Genomic DNA, 15816 nt, shown 5'->3' on the forward strand with positions numbered 1-15816 from the left:
GAGGAAAGAGAGAGACAGGGAAAAGAGAGAGAGAGAGAGAGACAGGGGAGAGAGAGAGAGAGACAGGGGAGAGAGAGAAAGAGACAGGGGAGAGAGAGAGAGAGACAAAGGAGAGAGAGAGAGAGAGAGAGAGAAAGATGTGATGGAGAGGTAGAGGTGATGGTTGAAAGGGAGGGAGAGATAGCTGGCAGATACATGCTCTCACAGCACTGGTGAGAACAAGTCCTGGGGCTGACAGGTCCACAGGTAATAAAGACAAGTCAGGACACTCTCCTGTATGTGATTGGTTGATACAGCAGGTCCTGTGGGGAATAGGAGGTCCAACTGCAGGCTAGTCAGAGGGTGGGTTGTCTTACTTGACGGTTGGTGCTAGACTTTGAGTCTGGTTAGCTAGACTAGATGGTTGGTACTGTCCACCGGCCCAGTCTGAGCCTGGTTCTGGAGAGTCTGGCTAGAAGACTAGATGATTGGTACTGTCCGGCCCAGTCTGAGCCTGGTTCTGGAGAGTCTGGCTAGAAGACTAGATGGTTGGTACTGTCCACCGGCCCAGTCCGAGCCTGGTTCTGGAGAGTCTGGCTAGAAGACTAGATGGTTGGTACTGTCCACCGGCCCAGTCCGAGCCTGGTTCTGGAGAGTCTGGCTAGAAGACTAGATGGTTGGTACTGTATACTGCCCCAGACACAGACTGTAATCATGTGATCCTTGGTTCTGGAGAGTCTGACCAGCTCCAGAGATTGTTGTAATGTGATGCAGCTGCTTCCCCCATCAGATGTGTCTTTCCTACCTCATACAGTACAAACATTCTGTTTCATTTCACCTCTTCTGGCACATATATACAGTACCAGTCAAAAGTTTGGACACATTGAAGACGTCAAAACTATGAAGGAACTCATATGGAATTATGTCGTAAACAAAAAAGTGTTAAACAAACCGGAATATGTTTTATATTTTAGATTCTTCAAAGTAGCCACCTTTTGCTTTGATGACAGCTTTGCACACTCTTGGCAAGTTTGTGTCCAAACTTTTGACTGGTACTGTACATTACCAGTACGTAGACATCCAACCAGGGGAGGCTGGTGGAGGGAGAAATCGAAGGACGGGCTTATTGTAATGTGTGGAATGGAATAAGGAATGGTATCAAACACGTGTATTACAATGAGCCCGTCCTCTGATTTCTACCTCCACCATCCTCCCCTGCATCCAACAGATACCAAATTAAATGGAGGCTACTTTCCTTCACTGTCCTCAAGGAGGTCGGACACCCGTGAATGAATGCTGGCTAATATCACGATCCGGAACATTCTCCTTGGGAGTCTTCTGCAGGACATTCACAAACATTCATAATCTTTGCCTGAAGAAGAAAAACGCACACAGAGCCTCAATAACATGAACCCTGATTGAGGTTCTGATAAGATGACAGTAGATTAGAGTAGCCGTCTGGAGGAAAGGGGTACACAGACACAGACACTTCATAACGTGTTAATATGAGCTGTGGCATTTTGATAGAGGTTTCAGATGTGTTTTTCATTTGGGTCACACACGCATGCATACACACACACACACGGGCAAACACACACGGGCAAACACACGCGTACGGGCAAACACACGCGTGCGGGCACACACACGTGTGCGCACACACACATAAGCACATGCACACACACAAAGGAAACACAAAAACTAAACAAACAAAAAAGTTTATTGAAGTAAAATACGTATGTAAAAGAAGTCCAAGTGTGTTACATAGTGAGCCAGTTTGACTGGCCATATGACTAATGTAATGTACAGTTTCACAGGCACCTATAGAGACAGGCCAGAGGCAGACAGTATGAGCCGATATCAGAGGCAGACAGTATGAGTCGATATCAGAGGCAGACAGTATGAGCCGATATCAGAGGCAGACAGTATGAGTCGATATCAGAGGCAGACAGTATGAGCCGATATCAGAGGCAGACATTATGAGCTGATATCAGAGGCAGACAGTATGAGCCGATATCAGAGGCAGACAGTATGAGTCAATATCAGAGGCAGACATTATGAGCCGATATCAGAGGCAGACAGTATGAGGCGATATCAGAGGCAGACAGTAGGAGGCGATATCAGAGGCAGACATTATGAGCCGATATCAGAGGCAGACAGTATGAGCCGATATCAGAGGCAGACAGTATGGGTTGAAACCAGAGAGAATCAAACAGGCACAGATCACATCAGAGTGATACAGTACAAAGCATGTACATGGCATAGTTATACATCATCATCATCATCATCATCATCAACAACTCCAGTTCTATCAATCAACATTGCCATCCTATCACCATATCGTCAATCGACAATATCGTCACCATCATCATCATCATGGTAGCTACTGAACCCAGTAGGGAAGCTAAGATCTCCTGTCCTCTATGGAGCAGACACATGACAGAGCCTTCCAGGCCAGCTAGAGGGAGGAGGGCGATAGTGAAGTCACAGGGGCTGCTTTCAGAAGCACACATGCTTGAGACCATTCCTCATTCCATTCCATGCATTACAATGAGCCCTGTCCTCCGATTTCTACCTCCACCAGCCTCCACTGGTCAGGGGATGGGACACATGGAGGATAGAACAGGGTTCCATCTCTATGAAGGGAGAAAGCACAGCTGCGTGACATTGTGACATCATGGGTTCAGTGACCAATGGATTAGACCCACAAGAGGTCACATGCTTTGTTTAATATGATCTTCAAAGGGGCATGATGGGGAGGGGAGAGTCATGATTTAAGACAATTTATATATATATTCATATGCTTGTCAATTGTTCGTTTATAGATCATGAATCTTATTAAACTGTTGCCGGTCATTATGGGATACAACGAGATTAACTGTTTGGCAGACACTGCAAATTAAATTACACTTCACTGTAAAAGTATTTAGAAAATAGAATACTTTGTCTTCCCCTGATGTCCATAAACATCATATGTTTTAATGGTTAGTGCAAGCTGGACAGAGTTGGCAGAATGTCAAGAGAGTGACAATACAATAAAAGAACATTGAACAACACCTCTGGCACCCACCAGAGTGTTGGACGTTCCTTCTGAGGCTCACAAGCCCCATAGATTACATTTATGGTCAGATAAAATACATATTTCACATATTCATGAAAAATAAAACTCAAATAAAATGTAAAGTATTGAACACAGATTCAAAACTCCACATGATTACATTTATGGTCAGATCAAACGTTGAAAACACAGATTTAAGAAAAGAAACATAAAATGACACAAAGTAATAGTAAAGTAATGAGCGTTTACCACGGCACGGCGGGTTAATATGTGGGAGTGGCTAAGGAAACGTGTCACTAAAGCATGTGACCAGCTTGACTGCCAGAAGCATTACAGTATAATAGCACAACACGCGACGCTGCTCCAGAACAAAATCAAAATCTCCCGTTGGCTTTTTTTACAGTGGCTGTATCTCATCAGAAAGGCTTTCAGACTGACAGAACCGAAAGGCTGTTAAAACAACAGTTAAGAGCGTCGTAGAAAACAACATTAATAGCGGTGAACTTCAACAGATAAATACAGCATTTTAAAAACAAGTAGAAGTCCCTGAACCCTTCGTCATCGTTGCCTGTGGCTTATTGTGCACTTGGATTGACTTATATACAGTATCTTCCTTGTGAGTCCTTCTCAGAGCTTTTGACCGTTGGTACTGGACTGCACTGTTGAAATCTATCATGTTGAAATCTTTACTGAGGTAAAAATGAAGTATGTTTGGTAATGCAACCGATAACTGTTCTTGTACCCTTCACTCCCGGGGAGGCTGGTGGAGGCAGAAATCGGGAGGACGGGGCTCATTGTAATGCATGGAGTGTGCGTAACAATGAGCCCCGTCCTCCGATTTCTACCTCCACCAGCCTCCCCAGCTTCACTCTCTGAATGTTTTGGGGCACTTTCTTGCACACGCACAGGGCCGTTTTCCTGGACACAGATTAAGGCAAGGCCAAGACGGAATCTCACTTTCAATGGAGATTCTCCATTGAAGATGCTGTTCAGTCTAGGACAAGGCTTGATCTGTGTCCGGGAAACCAGCCCATAAAGGCTATACTCGAGAGCTACGTTCTGGATATCCACACTAGCATACTATCTACTAGCATACTATCTAGTATGCATGGCCAGTAGTACTCTACACTGCTTCATTCTAAGTAGTATATGTTAGTATGGTTATCGGAACACGACCTAGGACTAGAAAAACACTTGAAATGGAGGTTCTCCATTCAACATGGTCTTTAGGCCGTGACCAGGCTTAATCTGGGTCCGTTGGGACCAGGCCACCATTTTGTGCTGTCCCCGTGGACAGTGATGTCATCAACCTGTACTTCCAGAGAGCTCCCTTTAGTACAGTAGCAGTTTCACTTTTATAGAGCCAGACACAATGGAGTCTACTAGTGGTTATGGTAACATACACACACACACACACACACACACACATACATACATACATACACGCACACACATACACACACAACGAAACATCAGTGCATTGCGAGAGGGACGTGAAACATGAGTGACATGGATGCAGAGGCCCTCCCCCTCTCACAGTGTTTAAGCCTGGCTCAGGAGCACGTCGTCACACACACACACACACACACACACACACACACACACACACACACACAGTCCCTGCTCTAGTATCTCGGTGGAGCTGTTGTGGCTGTTTGTTTCTTTACACACCTGTAAAAAAAACATTATTGCTAAAATAAACAAAAGTAGCATAACTTCACACTGTACAGTACGGTTATAGACTGGAATGTATGCAAGTTAATCTGAGAGTCACACGCACACGCACACACACACACACGCGCACACACACACGCACACACACACACACACACACACACACACACACACACACACACACACACACACACACACACACACACACACACACACACACACACACACACACACGAAACATATTTGACCAGAGGAGAGAGAGAGAGAGAGAGATGGGGAGATGGAGGAGTGTGGGCTTCTCTCCGTCTGAGTGTCCATGGCGATGGTTTGACCTCTGTTTGACTCCTCCATTCCCATTTGACCTCTTCCCCTCAGCCTGATAGAGTTTGTGATGATGAGAGTTCTGTTCAGAGTTCAGTTGGAGTGGGGGGCGGGGAGGGGGCGGGGAGGGTTCGGGGTCGTCCCACAGTCTTTTAGGGGGCTTCCCTCAGTCTTACGTCCTCATATTCACAAGAAGAAGAAATCCCCAGAGTTTCAATGATGCAGACATAGACGTTCCCATGGTACGGTACACATGAGGTACAACAGAGAGACAGAGAGAGAGAGAGAGAGAGAGAGAGAGAGAGAGAGAGAGAGACAGAGAGAGACAGAGAGAGAGGGAGGCGCAGCATGGTCTGAACCTAACCTCGACAAGAATTCGTCACATTTATATATAAAAAGATGTTAATTACATGAGTACCTTAAAACACCAAAGGCACCTTGAATGGGAAGGACTTCATTATCAGAAACAATGTTTTGAGGATTTAAAAACAAACTGGTTTGGTCATAACGGCTTCACTCCATCCAACCATAGACCTCGGTCATACTAATATGTTTGTGGGCAGGTACTCAGAAGACTACACTACCCAGCTTTCTAGCGGAGAAGAACAACAGCAGGGGAACCTGCTCTCGATTGGTAGATGACACATCTCACCGACAGATCCTTTTTTGGCATCTGAATGACTAAAATTAAGAAATAAAAAATGATCTTTTTTTTTTTTGTAATTTCACTCCAAATATAGCGGAAACATGCTAGAGTCATATCCAGATTCATAGGAACAGCCTCTCATGGCTTTACAGATGAGTGTGGCATTATGATGCACCAGTTTGTCGTTATATAATGCATTGTTTAGTCATATCTATTTGGTTTATATATCAAGGGCCTCTACATAGGCCCTACATGCACATGTGAGACATCTCAAGAGCTTTGAAAGTACGTGTTTCCTAAACAAATCTCAGTCTTACGTTTTGTTTTTAAACCAGAGAAAGGCCGTCTGCAGCCCACAATCCACACACACAACCTAAGTTTGATTGTCTAGAATTACATGAAGTAAATAAAAAATAATATATAAATATAAAAAATATTTGTGGACGCCTGGTTTCCATGGACACTATCCTCCATTCAGGACCAGGTGTCTGACCACAAAACGGTTCAAAACAATGGGAGAAAGAAAACAAACAAAAAAAGGCTTGCGGTATTGGCTGACGACGACAACGACGACGACAACAACAACAACGACGACGACAACAACATCAACAACAACAACAACATCATCAACAGAGAGGGATCAGGGGACAGTGTGGGTGTGTATGTAGCAGTGGTGGTTTACCTGCCTGTTGTGTGACCCTTGTATGGACAGCTCTGAATCATGATTACATTTAAATAACATTGACATTATGGCTATATACTGAAAATATACATTCCAATATTTATATAGAACTATCTTAAAAATACAAATGTGCAAAATTTGTAAACAAATGAGATCCTCAGTGCGGCTGGGAGTGGGGTCTTCACCTCACAGCCTTGTCGGCTCTTCATCGCTGTCGCTGCAGTTCCCACAGCAGTCCTGAGGGGGGAGACAGAGAGCAGGAAATGATAAAGTCTGTTAGGAAAACACCAAAAGGACCAATTTAGGTTGTTGTATTATTATTATTATTATTATTATTATTATTATTATTATTATTATTATTAATAATAACTTGAAGATTCAAATAAACGTACACGTAAAAACCCCACAGAAACACCTAATTAAAAAAATGACTAAAAATTGAATTTTAAGTATAAGCTGTTTGGTTTGAGGCCAATGATGTTGTTACCTGTCTCCCAAAGAGCCTCTGTAGCAGTCCCTGTTTGGGTGGGGGGGAGGGTTGACCCCTCCAGTCCAGGTCAGGTGGTACGCTCCCATCCAGGTTCAACACGTTCAGCTCCAGGAAACACTCAGACTCAATCATCTGGAGGGGGAGAGAGGGAGATCCACGTTCACACTCTTCATTAGTCACAGACAAGCACATACAAGATAAATACAAAGACCATAACACAGTTCAGAGTAGGATAAAACAAGACACAGTCAAAGGCTCTTTAAAGGGAAGTCGGTTCACTCCATCTTGGCAACGCCTCTTTGGGGGCTTATTTTCAATAAGGAGACCGAACGCTGTTTTTTTAAACAGGTGGCCTGTGAGGGCAGGACAAAAACTCCCCTCACACCAAAATAATACAGATTAGCAACTTTTAACATAGTTTTTTCATCACTAAAGTGTGTAGAAACATTTTGTGCTGTGATTTGATGGTTAAAAGTTGTTGTAATGGCTATAAAAAGACACTTTATTCTGTCCTAGCCTTCCTAGCCTCCCGCTTCTTACACCCGTCGCTAGGGGAAACAGCGCAAGAAAGGCACGACCCTAGCAACGTGAACTTAGCAACGCCAACTGTCAATAACGCTTGTCGATAACTGCGTGGTAATTGGTCAGTAATGTGTCTCCACGCGTGCCTGGCTCCATCTTCCCCGTCTCTCGCAAAAACCAATAGTAAATCAAGGGCGTGGCCCATCTCTGGTACATACACTCTCTGGTTCAGTACCCTGCTGATCAGGGTTGAGTTCCCTTAATACCTCCTCTAAGACGCCCAATTAAAACCTGGCGCCACAGTGGTTGTTTTGAGACAAAGCGGGCCTTTATGATCCAAGATTATCTATATCGGCCGATTTAGTATGTTTTCTCCTCAGTGTGTGTACGTATACCCTTTTGATTGGCTAATGGGTTCATAGTCCAGTTAGGGCCTAACTGGACTATGAACCCATTAGCCAATCAAAACACATGCCCTGGCCTCCATAGCATCTACAGGTTTTTATTGGTTAGCAGTGTCTAGTAAGGATCTCTATGAAGAAACCTGCTACAATGTCCCAGTTATGAGTCTGTGTGTGTGTGTGTGTGTGTGTGTGTGAGTGAGTATATGTTTGTGTAGTGTGCGTGCGTGCGTGGCTGACCTCGTCCTGCCAGGGGATGGACACGCTGCCTGTTGACACTTTATTGTAGAAGGAGTCGTCTTTGGGCTCCAGCTCCACCCCCTTCACCGTGGAGAACTGCTCGATGTCCAGCACGTCTTTACAGTAGATGGCCTGGGGCTGGAGGGGGAAGAACACACACACACACACACACACACACACACACACGTGAGTATTCACACACACACACACACACACACACACACACACACACACACACACACACACACACACACACACACACACACACACACACACACACACACTGTTTGTCAACACATATCAGCCTGGTTTATCTAATGAACACCATACAGGCCACCGTCACACCACTAGGAGCAAACACAGGTCAGACACACACAGTACACACACTACACCCCTTTTCAACATCTTCACCTTGTGTTGCTGCCCCTGCTGGCCACAATTAAAATGTGTATATGGTACTAAATACCAACCATGTGCATATCCTTGTAATCAAACCATGAAATAGGCAAATGAGGGCCACTGTCCTACCAGACACCACATTACAGAAAACGCTTTGTTTGGACTGATACCACACTTTGCACAGAACGTTCTTCATCATCATGTGATCTCACCAATTTGTCATGGCCAATTAGCATCATTTTAGCACACGCGCACAGACACACGCGCGCACACACACACACACACACACACACACACACACACACACACACACACACACACACACACACACACACACACACACACACACTTCCACGAAAGACCTATCAGCACCAAAGACAGACTGAAATGCCTATCATGACAGACACCCTCCACCACATCACAGTCATAGACCCTGGGACAGACCCTCGATGTGTCCCTGTTGGAGGCCATTCAGAGAAACAGTCAACAGCCAACAGACAGGCGAGGATCACACAGTTAGCTCATACAACCTCGATGGGATTCGAACCCAGGTCTCCCGCTTGCCAAAACCCAAACTTCTACCATCAGACCAAGAGGACATCCTCAGAGTCCGAGTGCCGAAGTCTCCAGGGAAGGTTCATACACACGCCACCGTGGTTCCAAACCACCTCCGCTACGTTGACTTACATCAGGGGTGAAGGGAGCCTTCAACATGCCAGCTTCCAACCGCTTGAAGTTGATGGAACGGAAGATGGGGTGGGCTTTCACGTCCGCGGCCCCGCCCCCCTGGCAGCCCAGCCTCTCATCGGGATCTTTGGCCAGCAGCTGGGTGGGACCAAGAGGGGTGGGGGGGGGGGGGGGGAGAGGGGGTTTGAGTGACAGGGAAGCAGCGGAACAAAGCAGCAAGGAATAGCAAGCTAATTGCGCTAATGGCGTTTCTGAAAAGCCCTGCGTCTGTCTGTGTTGACGCTATCTGTTGACGGTTGTCTTTACAACCACAACAGACGTCCTTCTGTGCCCCGTAACGTAAAAAGGAAGCTGAATGGAAGCATTCTTGGTGGGTATGAAAGAGGGACTGTCGTGAATGTAGATGATGAATCAACTACATGTCACTGCATTAATGAATATGTCTTGGAACGCAAAGTAAACCTGCATACCAACTAGAGGAATGTATCCATACACCACCATGAACAGGGATGACTTCAGGCTCATATGTCAGGGGACACAGCATTTTGCAGGGGGGGGGAACTGTCACAGAGTGTGTTACAGTTATGACATTAGCTTCTCGAGGATTATACTTTATATATATAAAGTATAATAATCATTTTTTAAAAAGCTGTGACCGCCGACGTCACTTGGTTCTTATGGAAGGCTTTACTTACGATGATGTGTAGTTGATTCACTTACTTAGACAAATGCACTTATTTTAAGTCGCTTTGGATAAAAGCCTCTGCTAAATGACTTATATCTTAAAAAAAATAAAATAATAACATTAGAAAAGTCTGGGGCGCTCAGTGGCGTAGCACACTAAGGCACGTACCATATCATCGCAAGGTCCCTGGTTCGATTCCGTCCATCGACATATCCTACATGTCATCCCTCCTCTCTCTCACCCATCCTTCCTGTCAATCTCTACTGTATCCCAATAAAGCAGAAATGCCCTAAAAATATATTTGAAAGAAAAGTCAACTGTGGAGGAGGACAGGGGTCACTGACCATTTTGCAGAGGGACTTGGCGTCTTCAGAGAACTTGCTGGAGTACTCCTCCTCCACCTCCCTGACCAGCCTCTCCACGTCCTCCCGCTTCACCTTCTTCTTGCGCTGCTGGAAGGGCGACTGGCCCTCGATCATCTCATACAGCAGACAGCCCAGGGCCCACCAGTCTGGACTGAACGTGTAACGTTCGTTCTTTACCACCTCCGGAGCTGGTCACACACACACACACACACACACACACACACACACACACACACACACACACACACACACACACACACACACACACACACACACACACACACACACACAGACACACAGACACACAGAAACACACAGCTAAAAGTTACTAAGTGACACACATTTCAAGTGAAGATAAAGTTTGCTGTTCGTACACAGTAACCAGTATCAGTAACCTGATAAAGACTTTCTGCTCAACCAAGTTCTACGTGTAAGGCAGAGGAGGCTCGTGGAGGTAGAAATCGGAGGTCGGGCTCATCGTAATGCATGGAATGGAATGAAGAATGGTATTTTGATACCATTCCCCATTCCGTTCCATGCATTACAATGAGCCTATCCTCATTCCAATCCTTGCATTACAATGAGCCCGTCCTCCAATTTCTACCTCCACCAGCCTCCCCTGGTGTCAGGTCTATAAGGACTGTAGGTCTGGTGCTTACCCATGTATCCTACAGTGCCCACCCGTCCTTTGATGGTCTGTCCCTCGGGCACGTGCACCGCCAAGCCCAGGTCAGAGATCCTGATATGGCCTAACAGGAGCAGGACACAAACATAGAGTTGACCAGAGGTGGAAAGTAACCGATTACAACTACTCTGTTACTGTAACTGAGCAGACTTTTCAAGGATTTGTACTAAGTGTGATTTTTTTACTTTAACTTGTGTATGTTTTGAACCAAGTATTCAACTTCTCTACTTATTTGGCTGTCATCTTCCATGACAGAGTACAATGATATTCATAACAGAATCATACCAGTATTTATCTGTTAAGGCCAGGTTTTTAGCAAAGAAACATTGCAATGGTGCCAAAACTGCAATCAGTGTGCCCAATCATATTCAATAGCGAGCACCGCGCCTAAACAGACCAATCAAATCAAACTGTGCCTAAAATCTGAACAATGGTCAATCATAAGATTTAATTTCGTCAGTGGATGAAATGCAATAATCAAGTTTTTTTTTTTTTTTTTTTAAATGAAAGGAAATTACATAGACTTTTATGAGCTTTTTTTTTTCCTTACTTTGTTGCAACTTTCAAGTTACTGAAGTAAAATGTCACTGAAGTAACAGTACTTCTACTTGAGTATGAAGTTCCAGTACTCTCTCCACCTCTGGAGTTTACACACAAGAGAATAGTACTACTACAGTATGCTTCCACTTTCACAAATACAGATTTTCCAAGAAAACATAATCAGTGCAGTTGTTACTACCGGTAACCAGTGCTTGAACGTTCAACCCCATGTCATAAGACATCCTATCTCTCGAGGAATAGATATGGATCAACACAGGGCAGGGTAGGCCGTGGTGAGGGGGGGACGGCAGACACACACACACACACACACACACACACAGTGGGACGGTGGGGGGACGGAACTCGTGAAAGCCCCGCAGCACAGATGGACTGTGTGTCACCTCAAGAGTTCATTACATATCAGCCTTTATCTAATGATCACCATACTGTGGTCACAGGCCACCGTCACCCCCCAGGGAGCAAACACAGGTCAGACAAATACAGGACACACACTACACCCTCTTCCAAAATGTTCACCATGTATGACCCCAGAAGTTGGAATCAAAACACAGTACATCAGGATTATTTTCCCACTGATCTACACAGCCTACTGGACACTTTCAAAGTGAAAGAAAGATTCTATCATCTTTTCAATCATTTATTAAAAATGAAAAAAACGAGAACGTCTGTTTGCAAAGGTCTACAACCACTTTGCCGTGGCTCTCCTTAAATAAACTCAAATGCAAAAAATGTATTCAACAAGTTACTCAATAAGTTGAATTGAGTCCATTGAGTGCAATGATAATAGTTTGCATAACTATAGTTTGTCTTTGCAGGGTCCCTCATTTGAATAGGAATCAATTCCACATTCTGTTGATTGGGTTGTCACTACAAACTGAGCTAATGGAGAGGAACAAAACTGCTCAGTTTTGAGGCCTGGGGAGACTTCAGTTGAATCCATAATTGTGTTATATAAATAATAATAAATAATAAATTATATATATATATGATACAGCAAAACAGGGTGGCTGGAAAATCTGATGACTAGAAAGCATTATGTTTAGTGCAAATCCAGCCCACGCATCGCAGTTTCTGCACCATGCCCCTTGTGATGAATAGTGGTAGCTGCATCGTGTTGTGGGTATACAGTACTTGTCACTAGCAGGGACTGGGGAGTTTATCAGGATCAAGAGAAAATTTAGAAAATTGCAGAGTTGGTAGTGACATCCTAATCAACAGTGTGTAATTGATTCCAATTCAAATCAGGGACCCTACAAAGACAAAGATATTAACTCTGAAATCACTTCAACTGTTATCACTGCACTCAGAAGGACTTATTGAGGAACTTGTTGAAGACATTTTTGTATGAGACAATTTTAGCAGAGCCACAGCAAGTGTGGTGTAGACTTCCTTAAACAGGTCTTCTCTGTTTTTCATTTTTAATAAATCATTTCAATTTTTGGGAAGATTTCTTTCACTCGAAAATGTCCAGTAGGCTGTGCAGATCAGTGGAAAACTAATTGTACTGTGTTTTGATTCCAACTTCTGGGGTAATACATGGTGAACTTGTTGGAAGGGGGTGTAGTGTGTGTCCTGTAAGTGTCTGACCTGTGTTTGCTCCCTGGGTGGTGACAGTGGTGTGTAACCACAGTATGGTGATCATTAGATAAACCAGGCTGATATATGATGAACTCTGTTGACACAGCCAATCTGTGCTGTGGGGCTTTCACGAGGCACCACCTAAGATAAGATAAGATAAGAAAATGTTATTCTCCATAAAATGTTCATTAAATGGAAACTTTCCTTTGGCACACTGGCACAAAAAGGGTCAAAACAGACATACAAAACATCAACATACTGCATAACGCAAGGTGTGCTTGATTCAGCTTGGAGCTTGCACTTTTGGGACCATTCCACTGGTTCCATTGTACCAGGCAAACTAAATTGAGCGCATCTTTAAGTATTTGAGAGCATTTGACGTACAGCATGTTACAGCTCTCCCAAACTGTTATGATGAGGGGGCCTTTTCATAGACACACTGCTCCCTCTAATGGTGGTTTTGCGGAATGACGGTCAACGTTCACAAAAGCAAACAACGTGGAGGTACAGTGGTCACTGACGCCTCTTCGTCCTCTATGTCTACCAGCGAAGGTCGGAGGGCATCGGAGGACATCGGAGGACATCGGAGGGCATCAGAGGACGGGCTCATTGTAATGCATGGGACATGTGTGCTTGATACCCTTCAGTCCATTCCATTTATTACAATGAGCCCATCCTCCGATGTCTTACCTTCTCCAGCCTCCCCTGATCTACTCACCATGGTCATCCAATAGTATATTCTCAGGCTTCAGGTCCCTGAGAGGAGAGGAGAGGAGAGGAGAGGAGAGAAGAGTATCAATACCAGGAAGTTCATCCTAATCACAGGCTGTCCCTAAGGTTGTGGCAGCAAGCCACGTAGTTGGCTGCCAGTTTGGAGCAGTGTGATGTCTTATCTCCCTCACAGATCAGCCTTGTGAGCAGACAGGGTCAAGATGTGTAAAGATAAGTTTAAGATCTCTATGTCTCCCCCTTGGTTTGCTTTGCTCTCTCATGTGCCTGCTAGGATTTCACGTTTGGGTATTTCCAGTAAATATGGTAGTTTTTTTCTGTTTTTGTTATAATCTCTTTTTAAAGAAATCTCTTTTTTCACTGTATTGTTGGCATGAGGTTTGGAAATGTACCTCGGTTTCTACCTCATTTTGTGGCCAGAGTGAGCATAGCCTGTCTTCTCTGGGAAGCCAGTGTTGTCCATGACGACCTTTCTCTTTGGCCAGTCTGTACATAGTCAATGACTTTCTTAATTTTGAATCAGTCACAGTGGACAGGTAATTTGCCACTGTGTAATCTCCGTTTAGGGCCAGATAGCAACTCAATTTACTTAGATTTTTGGCTGTTTCTTTCCAATATGTTAAATAATTCTCTTTTTGTTTCTTTACAATGTGGTTAGGTCTAATATCCTTGGTAGTGCTGTCCTGAGGGTATATGGGGTTGGTTTGGTTTGGGGAACTGAGCCTCAGTCTCAGGACCAGCTCTCTCCCTCTCTCCCTCTCTCCCTCCCTCCCTCTCTCCCTGCCTCCCTCCCTCCCTCCCTCCCTCTCTGCCTGCCTCCCTCCCTCCCTCCCTCTCTCCCTCCCTCTCTCCCTGCCTCCCTCCCTCCCTCTCTCCCTCTCTGCCTCCCTCCCTCCCTCCCTCTCTGCCTGCCTCCCTGCCTCCCTCCCTCCCTCTCTCCCTCCCTCTCTCCCTCCCTCCCTCTCTCTGCCTGTGTAAGTAGACAGTTGTGTAAACACTGAAGGCTGTGTGAAAGACCTCTCTCCAGCCTTGGACCCACTGAACCGTGCTCTGAACAGCTCCCTCTGTCTATCTATCTGAGTAGTGACGGCCTCCTGTTGTCCGTTTTATAATCCCTCATAACCTCGAGGTCTGACTCCTTGAGGTCTGGAGTGTAGGACTTGGATCAGCTTGGCCAGTCATCATCATTGTACATATTGGCCCAAAGTCAAATGATGTCCAGCGTGATATCATGGCATTTTCAATGCTTATGACTGTTTTTTCCTGGAGGGTGCAGACATGGAGTGGTACAAAGGTTGATATTGTTTATGGTGGTGGTGGTTAGTGTCCGTGAGTGTGTTCTCTGTCATAGAGTTGAAGCTGTAGGATAGACGCAGTGGATTCACAGAGAGGCTGTTGTCATGAAGACATCCACTGACTCTCATGATTAATTGTGTAAACACTAAACAGGCTCCGTGAAGTTCATCTAGCCAATGTACTCTCTCCAGTCATAGACCTGTTAAACAACACTCTCCCTCTATCTGAAGAACAGCCTTACAGGCAGCTCATTATCTCAACAAGGACCACAGCCTCTGTAAGGGTGTGTGTGTGTGTGTGTGTGTGTGTGTGTGTGTGTGTGCGTCCTCTCACCTGTATACAATCCTCTCTCTGTGCAGGTCCTCCAGCCCACAGCAGAGCTCAGCAGAGTAGAACACGGCTCTCTTCTCCTCGAAGCCGGCGTCTCCCATGTGGTAGATGTGGAACTTGAGGTCCCCTCCATTCATCAGGGTCAGGACCAGACACAGGGCGTCCTTCGTCTCGTAGGCGTAAGCTAGACTCACCTCCACACAAAAACACACGAGGCTTAGAGACACGTATGGGGGAAAAAAGAGAATCTATCACTTTAATTCGTAAACACCATGTCAAATTTTTGCCCACTCTTTTTACACCTGCGGTTCTGACGTCAGGTGAGTAGATATGCCCATCGATCAATACATACAACATGTACAAACACACGAGGCAGAAGAGAGGGAGAGGACCATGTGTGTGTGTGTGGGAAACAGAACTGACACTTAAGTCCACTTTTGGCTGGAACCTTGGACCACTGTTTGATAGACGTCCAAATCAAATATCCCTTC

The 15816-nt window shown here is 45.0% G+C and overlaps 1 protein-coding gene across 1 annotated transcript in view; it reads right to left on the reverse strand.

Moving 5' to 3' along the window:
• Positions 1-3846: 3846 nt before the first annotated feature.
• The window catches only part of grk6 (G protein-coupled receptor kinase 6), a 34781-nt gene continuing 22811 nt past the window's right edge, over positions 3847-15816 (reverse strand). Inside the window, exons 9-16 of the mRNA XM_083697432.1 lie at positions 15329-15519; positions 13689-13726; positions 10806-10895; positions 10126-10334; positions 9097-9234; positions 8011-8148; positions 6845-6979; positions 3847-6594 (exon numbers count right to left, since the gene is read on the reverse strand). Of these exons, the coding sequence (XP_083553558.1) occupies positions 6544-6594; positions 6845-6979; positions 8011-8148; positions 9097-9234; positions 10126-10334; positions 10806-10895; positions 13689-13726; positions 15329-15519 (990 nt within the window). The 3' untranslated portion in view covers positions 3847-6543. The remainder of the gene's footprint in view (positions 6595-6844; positions 6980-8010; positions 8149-9096; positions 9235-10125; positions 10335-10805; positions 10896-13688; positions 13727-15328; positions 15520-15816) is intronic.

This window comes from Argentina silus (genome assembly GCF_951799395.1).
Source record: "Argentina silus genome assembly, chromosome: 2".
NCBI classification, from domain to species: Eukaryota; Metazoa; Chordata; class Actinopteri; order Argentiniformes; family Argentinidae; genus Argentina; species Argentina silus.